The sequence below is a fragment of the Falco naumanni genome, chromosome 2 (assembly GCF_017639655.2).
Source record: "Falco naumanni isolate bFalNau1 chromosome 2, bFalNau1.pat, whole genome shotgun sequence".
Lineage (NCBI taxonomy): Eukaryota > Metazoa > Chordata > Aves > Falconiformes > Falconidae > Falco > Falco naumanni.
In genome coordinates this window covers 17,706,030-17,719,470 of record NC_054055.1, presented here as the reverse complement: position 1 = coordinate 17,719,470, position 13,441 = coordinate 17,706,030, and the positions used below count along the sequence as shown (strand labels likewise).

General features: G+C 43.2%; 1 protein-coding gene across 7 annotated transcripts in view; it reads right to left on the bottom strand.

The window, feature by feature from the left end:
• SPATA13 (spermatogenesis associated 13) overlaps positions 1-13,441 on the bottom strand; it is a 161,915-nt gene that overhangs the window by 18,779 nt on the left and 129,695 nt on the right. For 6 of the 7 annotated variants that reach the window (XM_040583444.1, XM_040583446.1, XM_040583448.1 and 3 more), the window contains 2 exons: positions 11,113-11,257; positions 42-178 (listed from right to left, as the gene is read on the bottom strand). In XM_040583444.1, the coding sequence (XP_040439378.1) occupies positions 42-178; positions 11,113-11,257 (282 nt within the window). Of the gene's footprint in view, positions 1-41; positions 179-2,588; positions 2,804-11,112; positions 11,258-13,441 lie in introns of those variants that run through there. The other variant, XM_040583451.1, reaches the window with a different exon arrangement.

The window sequence follows — 13,441 nt, the reverse complement described above, 5'->3', positions numbered from 1 at the left end:
ACCCCGCCATCCTTACGACAATGCAAAGCCCAGGACGTTACCTCATTAATTGCTAGCTGTTCCCCTCCGGGCTGCAGGTACCTGGGAGCGGCTTGGCAGAGCTCCTCGTAACTGTAATCTTCCTCACTGCCATTGTCATCCACTAAAGCTGAAGATTCAGTCCCACCATCTGCAGCAACTAAAACAAAGGTGCAACAGCTGTTTGCTTCATCACTTTTATGACTCAAAAAAAAAATAATACAATGCAAGAGGAATCACTGAGAAGTTGCCTTTGTTGTCACAAATATAACAATAGGAGCATAAGTGAAGGGCAGCAAAGCTCTCAGGAAAACCACTCTTCCGCCAGTAAATTTTCTCTTCTTCGGAATTTTCTCATTTAGCAGCTGATGAAACTGAGAAATCCTCCTTTTTGAGGCCAAAAAGCAGAACTACAACCATTATTTATTTAGTTAGTTTTCATCCAGGGGAAATCTCAAAAGACCTGAATCAGAAGGGAAGTCCTCAATGCCATTTCCCACGTGGCAGATGAGAGAGCTCCGGCGGGCCCAGGCTGGGTGCCGTCACGCCGTCACATCCTCTACAGGGATGTAACCTCTCCCGCAGCCCCTGCCCTGAGCCAGCTGCTGCCACCTCTCCCACGTGCCAGGGCTGACTCTGCCAGCACCGAGACAGCTATGGGCAAGCTCGAGGGGACAGGGAGCCTGGACTAAGCACAGTGTGACTGCCTGAGAAAAAACTTATTCCCGTTGCCTTAAATCACAAAAAGTTCTTGGTTTGACAATTGGACATTTTCTGACCAAAGAAGCAGCTGTGCAAAGAAATAGAGGCCAGCACTAAGATGGGCTTCATCTTATTACACAGCCACATAAACCAAGGGAAGCATCGAGTAAGTGACTGTCACTATACACATTTCTGTATAAAACTGTAAAACCCATTTGGGGTACATCACTGAGTGGTAGGTAGATCCTTTTGGCGAGCATCTCTGTACTGGCAGATGAAGGGGACTGGGGACTTGATCTCAGGACCAAGTAATACTGACTGACTTGTGTCCACACTGCTCAGTGCCAGTACATGCCAGTGGCCAGCACTTTCAGAGTAGGTTTGTCTTTGAAAAGCCAGCTGTAATGTTCAGACAGATCAGGGGATGAGCTAGTAATCAAGAAGCGTTCATGATCAGTGGCCCAGTGCTTGGATGCACTCTCTGGTCCTTGTTAAGTTATCCCTAGAGACTTAGTCCTATGGCAGTCCCAAGCTGTGAATAACTAGAGAGTCTGAAAATCATACAATGCTCAAAAATCAAATAATAAAAAATAAAAAAAAGTAAACAAAAATAATTAAAAACAATTAGAATGGGCTGCTAGCACTGAACTCCTTTTCTAACAGTTAGTGTGTCCCAGAGAAGTTGCCACACAGACTGCTGAGCATCTCTCTCACTGCCCAGTGCCAGGGAAGGGGCCTTTAAGCAGAGTTACTGAACCTGCCACCTCCACCTAGCAGGCAAGGCTGAGCAGCAGGGCCCTGACCCTGCCTCTCCTCTGCCCCGCTTCAAGCCTGGGTACCGCCTGCCTGCTGAGCTCTGAGCTCCGGATGGCTGAGAGTCACCAAGGGATGACTCCTGGCTTTACTCCACACACCTACTCAACTAATTGGCACGTTGTTGCCTAGCCGCTATTCACCTTATCGGGAAAACGCTTCAACCCCCTCCTTATGGGTGCTCATACCATCACTAGCACCTTTGGTCATCTGGGTATTAATTTGCAAGAGAGATCAAAGCTGATTACTACACAGATCCACTAAAAAAACTTGGAAGATCTTTCTTTCCTTTGAAAGTGGAAAAATATGGCATGGTCTTGATGTAACAGAGCATGTTCTGTTCTGTTCTACTCCCCAGTATTTTAACTATATACTCATATTAATGGTGCCTAAGCAGGGAGGATGCAGAATCCCTATTTTAAAAAACCAAGATTTTTCTCCTACAGACTCATAAATCCGAGCACTCTTCAAATACATTTTGTGAAACTTCTTGAAACTGCTTTATTAAAAAAAAAAAATTCATTACATCAATTTTTAGTTTATAAAGCAACACCCAAAAAATTTAGTCCGAGTGATCCTTTATATACACATCTACTGTACTATCAGTACTGCCTGTTGGTTTGTTCTAGTAACAACAGCACTTCAAAACAACTTAATTCATTTGGCTCCAGATGAAAAATGACTGCAGTTTTGGGACTGGTAACTGTTCATTATTCTGTACCACATCAACAAGCTTACATTGTCTTCATAGTTAGACTCAGGCGAGAAACAGTCACTTGGATTCTGCATCTATTCCTCTATTGTTTACAGGCAGAAATAGCAGAGGTAGGAGCAGACTTTCCTGATCGCACCAACGGGATGCAAAAACTTAAAAGACAGCCTGGAACTGATTCTGGTCTCCCAGTAGCTCTGTCACCAGCTCCCATGGATGACATGGTATAAGCATGATCAGAATCAGGCCCCCTGACTGCCACAGTTTATCAGTTCAATCTAAAAACACTGTAAGTGCAGGGGTTGGGGAGGAGAGAGAGAGAGCATGTTCTACTCACACGTACCCATCTGAAGGCTCTCCAGACTCCAAAATCGTGCCATTCCTCCTCTGGCTACCATGCTGCTGTCAGACTTGACCGCGGGGCAAAGATTTGACCTCTAACAGGTGATGCTCGGTCCTACGGGGCTGGCGGAGGATCACAAAGGGCTCCGAGGCACCCACAGCGCAGAGCAGCAGCCCTGGCTGCCTCCAGCTCCCGGCTGTGTCTCGGAGGCCGAGCGCGGCTGGGAACTGCCAGCGGCGAGCTCAGCCTGGCCGCTGCGCTGCCGGCTCTCTGACATCATGGGGTGCCCTTAGGGAGGAACTTCCAGAAAAGAAACAAAAACCTGGCTGCCTGGCCCCGGCCATGCTGTGCCTGCAGCCGCCTGCGCCACCCAGACCACTCCCAAAGTGCCTGAACACTGCAAGCCAAGGAGTACATTTGTTTTTTATTAAAGCGGCTTAATGCGATTTCGATCTATATTCAAATGACTGCGATTCAAAGGGAAAGACTACTTGGAAGGGAGCTGGGAGTTCCTTGTATTACAACACTGTTCGGAGTATCGGTCTACCTTTGTCATATTATACAGGCTAAAATTCCAGTAGAAGTAAACAATGACGGTATTTTTTGCATGGCTGTTAAAACTTCTCTTGCTTTGCAGGCAAATGCTGTATCATTATTTAGGGCACAAGCAGCCAAAGTGTTAAGGCTGCAGCAGACCGCTCCCAGGATAAAACGGGAGGGCAGAGGCATTTTTTCACTGAAACTACGAACAGAAAATAGGGAAGGTACCCAAACGGTCCAGCTTTCACCGGGACTGACCCAGACAGAGCACAGCCTCATTCACTCCCTATGGGCCAGCATTTATCACCCTTACATCTGCGTCTTCTGCAGTGAAGCTGGATCAGTTCCTGCGCTGGAAGCAAAGGCATGAGCTGCTCCCATCAGCGCAGCGCAAAGCCTTCCGCAGCCTGCACTTGTACACAGCACTACATTTATAGTTTGGAAAGCTCCATAATCTTTACGGCTCATTCTTTACCTGCAAACTGCGTCGCTCAGCTGAGCCCGTCCTGTAACTGGGGGCCGCCTCCTCCAGGGATGTATTCACAAAACCCTGGAGGCATTTCTGCACACAGCGACCTCTCAACACCCACTGAAATCACATGGTTTCCCCTAGTGCTGCCTCAGACGGAGAAGGAAAGGCCAAACATCGCCCAACAATATTAATGCCATCTTCCTACAAAAATCCAGACTGTGCTGCATTGCTCAGGAGACCAACAGGAATTCTCTTCCGAAACCCCCAAACTTTTCTAGTATTTCTTGCTGCAAGGACACTTGGATAGCATAGAAAAAACAATCCACTGCATATTATATGATGTTTATACACAGCCCCATACATTTTTGTCACACAATTCATTAAAAAAAAAACAGCCCAGCAAACAGAAGTGCCACTGAAGTGCTGATGATCCTGGGACCTGCAAATGAAGGCTTCATGCTTTTAATTAGCCAGAGCACAACCTCTCTGCCATGTCAAACCCCTACCCGCAAGTGGAAATGCCAAAGGAAAATGAAATCAAACCCTACACAGCTCTTCTAGAAGACACAATAAAAACCATCACTGAAAAACAGTCATTTGGTTTGATTTTTGCAGAACTGAACGGACAGTGTGCTTTTGCCTGATGACTAACCCAGTGCCGCTGTGGGGTGCTGCCAGTGACAGGGCACAGATCTGTTCTCCCTCTTCGGCATGGGCACATCTAGCAACTGTGCAGCCACAAACCGAACCACCACAAAAGCACTCGTTTGGGGTGAGCTGGTGGCGTGCTCATTTCCTCGCAGGATCACCCAGGGACAGGAGGAGGCGCAGGCTGTCCTCTGCAGTGGCAGTCCACAGTGACCCTGTGCAAATGCATGCCCAGCCGGCTTACCCACTCCATAGGGCACTCTGAAAAGGCTGTGGGTAGCACATACTAAAATACTAAACCTAAAAGCTAGTTTATCTGCCTCAAGAAAATCCAATTCTAGATACCCTTCTGGCATCACAGGACCCTCCTCCCTGGAGCAGACCAAAGGTCCCCCCCACCCACTGCTCTGACAGCAGCCAGTAGCAGATGCCCAAGGAAGAACATAAAAATAGATGAGGCTTGTAATGGCATTTTTCTGCTGTATTTTCCTAAATTCCAGCTATCTGCAGATCAGAGTCAGATCCCTCCTGGGGCAGAAGAGATATCTTTGTGTTTAATGAACTGAATTTTTCAAACCACTTTCTGAATTTCTGTAAACTTTGGGGATGTGAAATACCATGCATAGCAATTAGTTTCATAGTTTAATTTTATAGTGTGAAAACTATCTTCTATTTTGAACTTGCTATCCAATTACTTAATTTGGTGTCCTTTAATTCTTACATTATCGGAAACAAAAACTATTATCTGTTCATTTTTCCTATGCTAATCAGTCTGTTATACCCCTATTGTCCTTTCTTCCAAGTTGCAGAGCCCTAGCCACATTAATCATTCCTCACACAGAGACACAGAGTAGATTTTCTTGTCCTTTTGGCTTTCTCTGTATGGTCCCCTGTAAAAAAATGCCTTTTGAGGTGGAAAGGAACAGGGAGATGGCCCCCACATACTACAGCAGTGGCACAATTGAGCTTTCTGTTTTGTCCTCTGTTCCCTTCCTACAAATTCCTGCCCTTTTATTTACTGTTTTGACTGTTACTATGCAATGAACTGACACTTTAATCATCTGTTAGGGTTGCAAGATCTCTTCCTGAATTGCAATATCCAGCTCAAAGTCCATTCTTCTGCAAGCATGGCAGGCTTGTGTTCCTCCATGTGCACCACCTTGCCTTTATCAACACCAAATTCACCCACCGCCAGCACAGAGCATTGTGTCTTGGCACTGTCAAGTCCTTCTGCAACGATGTTCAAGCAGTTTGTGCTTTCACTACCATGAATAATTTAGCACACAAACAAGAATTAAAATTTCATTCTATTCCTCCCTTTCCACATTATTTGTGAAGACACGGAACATCTGATTCTGCTCATGAGCTTTCTCCTTCAGTAAACTGACAGCTTTCCTGCTCTCTGTTGCCTAGCACTTGTTAAAGTAGGGGAGGATCTTCCATCTTATTCCAGGCCTCTATTAAGGGACATTTTTAAGAGATCTTGTCAAAGGCCTTTTAGAGATGCAAGTAGCCTATACCTATTGAATCCCCTTGGTCACACCTTCCGTGATTTTTATTAGAAAACTTAATCCATTTGTGGGGCACAGCTTTCCTCTACATAGGGCACATGCACTCTTCATCAAAAAGGTCTGCCAGTCTGTTGATGATACTCTCTGTTACAGCTTCTAAGTCCTAAGTACATTCTTTATATATTCCAGATACTGTTACAGAATCATAGTGGGCTGGTGTGACCCACGGGCAGGGCCCGGCACTGAGCCTGGTTGAACCTCACACCGCTGGCCTCGGCCCATCGGCCCGGCCTGCCCAGACCCCTCTGCAGAGCCTCCTGCCCTCCAGCAGACCAACACTCCCACCCAGCCTGGTGTCATCTGCAAACTCACTGAGGGTACACTCGATCCCCTCGTCCAGGTCGTCAGTAAAAGATACTAAACAGGACTGGCCCCAATCCTGAGCCCTGGGGAACACCACTTGTGACCGGCCACCAGCTGGATGTAACTCCGTTCACCACCACTCTTCGGGCTCGGCCAGCCAGCTTCTAACCCATCCAAGCCATGAGCAGTCAGTTCTCCAGGAGAATGCTGTGGAGACAGTGTCAAAGACTTTGCGAAGGTCGAGGTAGACAACATCCACAGCCTTTCCCTCACCCGCTAGGCAGGCCATTTTGTCACAGGAGGTCAGGTTTGTCAAGCAGGACCTGCCGTTCATAACCCCATGCTGGCTGGGCCTGATCCCCTGGTTGTCCTGCATGTGCTGTGTGACGGCGCTCAGGATGATCATCAGACTCACTGGCCTGTTTGCTGGATCCCTACTGATACTTCTTTATAATGGTTATCTCATCGCTGCCTTCTTCCTTGTACTGAGACAGTTTTTGAGGAATGAATTCCATGCTGAGGCAGTAGCTCAGCAATTTCATTCTTAAATCCCTTTAGAAGTCTTGGCTTTTGCGATTTGTTACTACTCATTTAGGTCCTCTAGAACTTTTACTGACATTTTGAGACAAATCTTTATCTAATTTAAGCTCAGGTTTTATTTCTCAGGCACAAGGCCTACAAAACTATCTGGTAGTCTACCAGGTTCTCATATTTTTTAAAAAGGTCATAGATTTTGTATCTTTAGCAAACTGTTTCTATGTCCCTGTAGATTTACATCACAATTGCTACAGTTTTGGGGCTTTTTTCTATTTGGATACAATTCAATAATCTGAAGGATGCCCTTTCCCCCTTTTGATAGATTCTTTTCCCCTGTGTTTAATGACAGAACCCTTTCCTGGCATTTCCAAATTCTGTTTTGACAGGTGACATGAATTTGCTCTAAGCATCTAATATGCTGTCCTTGAACACTCTCCGTGCTGCCTGCAAGCATTCAAAACCTTTTTCTGCTCCTTTAAATTATTTTGTTACATAAGTGACTTCTGACTTTTATTTACTTTCCCTCTTTTAAATTAAAACACATAATGTATTGCATTTTTTAACTCTTCTCATCCCTGCAAGGATATTGGCTCAGACTGCATTATGGACACACAGGGTAAGATTCATTGTTTGTCTTATTTGGTCAATGAACAGCACCCTAAATTATCTGTTTCTTCCAGTCAAGATCACCTAGCCTAGTTTAGAAGTCTATAGTGTCAGATGAGACACATCCTACCCTTACAGAGTAGCTCTTACGTGTAATCCTGCACACACCTAAGGAACGTTCAAGAATTGTGTGCCTTCCTGTAGGCCTCCTCAGTGGCTTCGCTTTTAGCTTCTACCTGACAGCTTCCATCTTGCCTCCAGTGCTTGCCTCCTGTCCATCAGATTCTCCCTGGCACCCATCTGCCCCACAGCTGTCATGTCACCTCCAGAGCTCCTAGGACTGCCGAGGTGCTTCACCTGATGCATCAGCTGCTCCCAGTACACTGCTAGGTCCTGTCTGCATCAAGCCCAGCTATCTATTTGACTAAATCCCATTATTCACCAGCATAGTTTTTATCTTTCCCAATCAGTTACAAGTCCCATCCTTCAGAGTACCACATAGCCATTATCCTCTGGCCCAGAGGCTTTTCTGTCCCCAGCAATACCGGGACTGTGGTAGTGGATTTCATCACGCCCCTTCAGGTCCTGTCCATGAGTCTTTCTGGCCCCCTGAGCTTTTCAGGCACTTTAGTCACAGAACACAACTGCCATGGAGCTGCCTGCAACATCAGATATATTCCACCCACCTCCCGGTAATCACAGATAGGGCACTCAGTGCAGTAACCTGGGAATTTGCATTTCCTGCATATTGTCCTACTTACATCCTCACTCTTTTGGGGTGGGGGAGCAAGGACAGGGGAGCAAGGAGAAGGTAGCAAGCAGGGAACTGTTTTCTCTGGAGAAGTGATTAACACCTTCTGTTTATTCACTACTATGGTCAATAACCTATTTGGGGTGGAGTTTGTTTATTTGGTCAGTGACAGGGATGGAGAACCTGAAGACCTCACCCCAACAGCCAGGTTTTTTGCACCTCAGTTCCTGAGCTGTACTCCATACACACTGAAACCTGCTAGGTTACACAACCTTGATGAACTGGGAAAAGCTTGATGGTAGTTTAACGTTGCAGACAAACATCCAGGACAGGATCCTTCTTGATTAAAGACAATTTATTAATCCATATGCTGGAATCCACATTTGAGCAAACCAACTAAATCAGCAGGTATTGGTCATGATTAAAACAGCTGAGAGTGCAATCCACCTCATCTACAGGCAGTTCCTACTTCATTGACTGCAATGGCTAGGACCTCAGATTAGTTGTTTAATTGTACATACTTAGCGCTATTTTAAGTATTTTGGGTAACCTGCTGGCCTCCAGCTGCCACTGAAGAAAGGAACAGGTCTCTGTCATACCTGCCAGATGCTCAGATACCCCACAAGCACTGGATCCTGGGGAGGGCAACTGAATCAAGCCCTAGTCTTCCTCTGCCTGTAATGGGTGTCCTAACGTTTAACTCTTATGTAGGTACCTACATCTGAACTTAAACTTGAGCTGAATCCCACCCCACCTACTCAGAGCTGAGCCTATCTAAAGGAGTTCACCATATTCAAGCCCCACACCACAATATGCAAAAAAGATGGGTTAGTTGTTAACATACTTATAAAAATGGCTCTACTGTGATAAATAGGTAACCTCTTTCATATAATTTAAAACTTGTAACCCCTTACGCACAAGGGTAGCTATTTAAGTCTCAAGGGAAGTTGCGTCTTGGCTGGTTGTTATTCTGTCTCCTACAGTATGCTGACTTACTGTCTTCTAACAGCCATTTTTCTAAAAATTTACAGCTCCAATTCTATCTCTCATTGTTATAAAAGTAGACATGCAATGTATTAGGCTTTAGCAAGTAACTAAAATAAGATACCACTGGTTTTCAGTGCCTGGGTTTAGAATTTCTTTCTGTAATAAAGGGCTTTTGTGCTATCAAATTTCACTGTACATGAGCAAACAAAAAACTCTCACATGTTCAAAGACAAGGAAATGCTTTGTGACTTTAAGAGAAAAAGGAAAGACATCAGAATGCGTGACACCGGTCACTTTATTATTTTCTGCTGGAGCTACTTAATAGATCTTTGCAACTACTCTCAAACTAAGTCCGTGATATTCCCCACTCACCTTCAGGGCTTTGATTTCAGAAGCTTTCCCTGCTCAACTTCTATGCTTATTGTAATGAGTCATAAGAGTCACATCTAGCATAATCAATATTGCTTTGGTTTCCTTCTCTTGAAGACTGGCAGAAATCTTGCTTTGTATATTTGTCATCCTGATGCTTATGTTTAGGAGACCAGTTATCCAAAAGCTAGATACCTGGAAAGACACTAGTCTCAGGCAGTCGTCCAGGTAACTGTAGGTTAACTGTAGTTTCCAAACATGAAATGCAAAGGATAACTAAAAATAGAAAAAGAATTCCTACTCTGTAATACTTAAAGCGTCTTTTCTTTTCAAAACTAGCTCACGGCAAACCTGTTATTCTGTGAGTAGGCCTTCCAGAATCAGGGACGAGGATACCACGTAATCTCAGCAAGGGTCCTGGCAGTAGATGTCTAATTTACCTCGATGTCTAATCTGGATCATTAAGTATACTGACATACATAGAGCAAGGAAACACTCCAGACATGGGTTTTAAAGTAGTTCCCAATATTTTACTAAAATATAAATTTAAAAGAAAATACTAATACTGTATAATATATAATGTAGCTCATTGCTATAGTTACAAATTCTCAAGCCTGTTCCTTGGACAGCACCTTCTGAAGAGAGCTGTCATGCTCTATTGAAGACTAGAAAATGCAGTTTTAACACGTTCTTATACAATGAATTTGTAGTTGAGGGATTTTTTTGAGCAGAATTTGGACATCATTGCAGCTAAAACTTAGTTTAACCATAAAAACCAAGTACTGACTAGTAGACATATGTATAATTTTAATAAAGAAACATTGAAAATGCTATGTGTTAAATTTTGTACTCCAGTCATGGCAAGCCCTGATCTAGGCACCTTTACTTATTCTCTCCACAGAGAGGCAGAGTGAAGGTTCCCAGCAGTGTTTTGTTCACTATTAACAGTGAAGGATGTTAAGTGAAAATTTTGCTTTTATTTCCAACCCCTGGCAGCAAAACATGAATAATTGTTCAGACTATCAGCTGTCTGAAAGAACACAAATAGTATTAAACCCAGGTTCTTCTGGTCCCACCTGTCAAGAAATGTTCCACTAATACTAGATATGACTTTCTATTAACTCAAGACAGCATTGCATGCTAATAGTAAACAATTACAGCAAAAATACACGGGGCACATCGGAGAGTCTGATAAAGGGCAAGGCTTCCAAAACCACAATCTTTTCCAAGAACCTGTCCATCACGTACTAGAACCCTGGTTGGGCTACACTCACCACTGAGTAAGCAACTGCAACTGCACACAGTTCTCTGAAACAAGCTGCTTAATTATTTAAGGTTTGCCTATCTAGGTAGTTAAGCTGAATGCATAGCAAACATGCAAAAATACGCGTGTGGTGTGGCCATGGTCCAGGTATGAACTCAAGTACATTAGACCTTACTTCCTTCGTATTCTGTTATCACCTTCAGGCAGGTATGTGAATAGAGAGTGGAAAATACAGGAGTGTAAGTGGTACAGAAGAATAAACCACAGCAATGTCAAACAGTAGATGCGAAAAGCAAGTTTCACACAAACATAAAAGCTACTAATGAGAAACTCACAAAACAAAGCAACTTAGCTGGAAACTAGTTTGTCACTGAGCTGGTTTGCACCCTTTTGTGTTCCACACTATAATCTACTTCCTGACCAAGCTGGGGTATGAAGTTGAGATCTAGAAAGTTAAAAAGACTTGTCCATCTTACCATTAGATGTTCTCATCTGTCGCCTTCGTCCAACCCGGTCCAGGCCGATCGGGGTACTTTGTGAAAAGGTGAGTGGTCGGAACCTGGCTGAAACAGCTTTGTAAGGGGGTACCTGGTGCACTGGTACGGGTGGCCGTGTTACAGGCTACAGAGAAAACAGGAAAATCCAGTATTAGTAAACCTAAGAGCAAGTCCAACTGAGCAAAACTCAGGTATGAAGTAAGGTTTCTTCAGGTAGTTCAGATAATTACAGGGGCAGCAAAATCCCCTACTTTGAAGTGACTTTGCTTAAACACTGCATACCATATCCACCAGAATCACAGAAAATATTTTATTACATCACAGTGCTCAGTTACGTTAAAAACTCCTTAGCCTTCTGTTATGATGAGACATGCTATATAAACTTTCCTCTTGTAATACTGCATGCCCAAACGCTCTGGGATCTAACCACTTTGAGAACAGCCTGCGCAACGCCAGCTGGCATGGTAAATACACATCTCAAGGGAAACCCAAGGCAAAAGAACAACCGGAAATGCTATGGGTAGAAGTTGTGTTCATTTCCTGGGAAGCTTGCTTTCTGCAAATAAATGTATCGCTTTTAAGTAAAATAAATTTATTTCACAAGACAAAAATCATTTTCTAAATGACCCTCGGCTCTAAAGTTCCCAGGAGTCTCATTAATAGGAGGTAATAAGCTTACCTCTAACTTTATCTAGAAGCCATTTTCTTTAGTTAAATGATTCATTTGCTTAATTACGATTAGAAAACCTACCTGTTTCATTTGCAAATTGAGTCTAATTTTATGTCATCCCTGAACAACTCCCCATTAGCTAGGCTGAATGACCTTGCCTAAACATTCAATATTAAACAACCAGATCTCAGCACATGAACTTCAGAGAAACTCATCTTTAGATCTTCTTTTATCTTTCAGTTGTTACTGTTCATAGGCCCTTCTATCAAGCAATCTGAAACATCAGGGATGGTTTTTTAATGAACTATCTCTTGACACTCTGTTATAAAGCTAATGATTTTGTATTGTTTGAAAACATTTTCTCACACCTAAGCTGTCAGACCAAAACAAAACACAACAAAGAAGTAATTAGCATTATGCTTTTCAAATATTCCCGTGGGTTTTCAAAGCTTTTAAGAAAAAAAAAAATCTATATGAAGATCAGCCTTTGAAAGCCCTACGTAAAATATTTCTAGCACATGTATTCCTGCTTCACCAGCCCTTTTATACATTCCAGCTACAAATTTACTTTCTAATATGACGGCCAAAACCCTCAACATATATTGAATATGATTTAACTACAATCTCATCTTTAAACCTCATTTCCTCAGTGCTTTAGCAATATACCAGGATCCTATCACGTAATGGCACCACAAAGAGTAAGTCCGATATATTGCATCAAATAGCTAATAGAAGTGATGGCAATTACTATATGCATATCACTGTCTGATTAAAAACCAAAACTATTTCCGAGCAACTAAAATTTTCTTGTAAGGCTTCAGTCCAGATCCCTACCCCAGACAGATCTGGGAAGGACATCATTTGGGTTAAAAATGTGCCCCACTGGGAACGCTCCATAGTTTTGCTCTAGACCACAGTGATCCGCGGCAGCATCGGAGCATGGAAAAAGTCAACTCAAATAGCTGCCCTGACGCATGTTCCTCCATTAATAAACTGATGCAATCAAGGCTTGAAGACATATCAATTGGTTTTCAGCAGTAAATGAAGAGATCGGAGTGTTAAATCACTGCCATGGTACAGCAAAGATTATTTGGGCTGCAAATACTTGCTATCCCTTGAAATCCATCTATTACTCTTGAGTAAGATGCCCTAAAATTTATAACAATAATTTTCCACCTTTTTTTTTTCTCTCCAAGCTAAATAGTGATAACATTAATTTTAAAGTATCCCAATTATATAGGATTTGAAACTATGGCCTTTGCCTGGGTAAAAGGTTCACTGGCTTCAGTTGGAGTTTTGCTTCAAGAAACATTTTTTCATCAGGGAATTCTAAAGAAAAAATTAGCAATATATAATAACAATGTTCATGTTAAAAATCGCTTTTCAGGGGAGACTGAAAATCCTGTCATTATTTCAGCATTTGATTTCAACTGGGGGAGTACCGCTAAACTTCCCAGCAGGAGACTTAGTGGCATGACAAAGACTAAGAGGATTCAAATTCCATTAACAACCACTAGAACCACACTTTTTTGAGGATATAAATACTATTCCTTTTTTCTGTTGCTTTACCAGCCTGACAACTGCTTTAAGTGGGAGCCCTTCAGCTTTTCTGTTAAGTGGAAAACACCTGATCAGTGC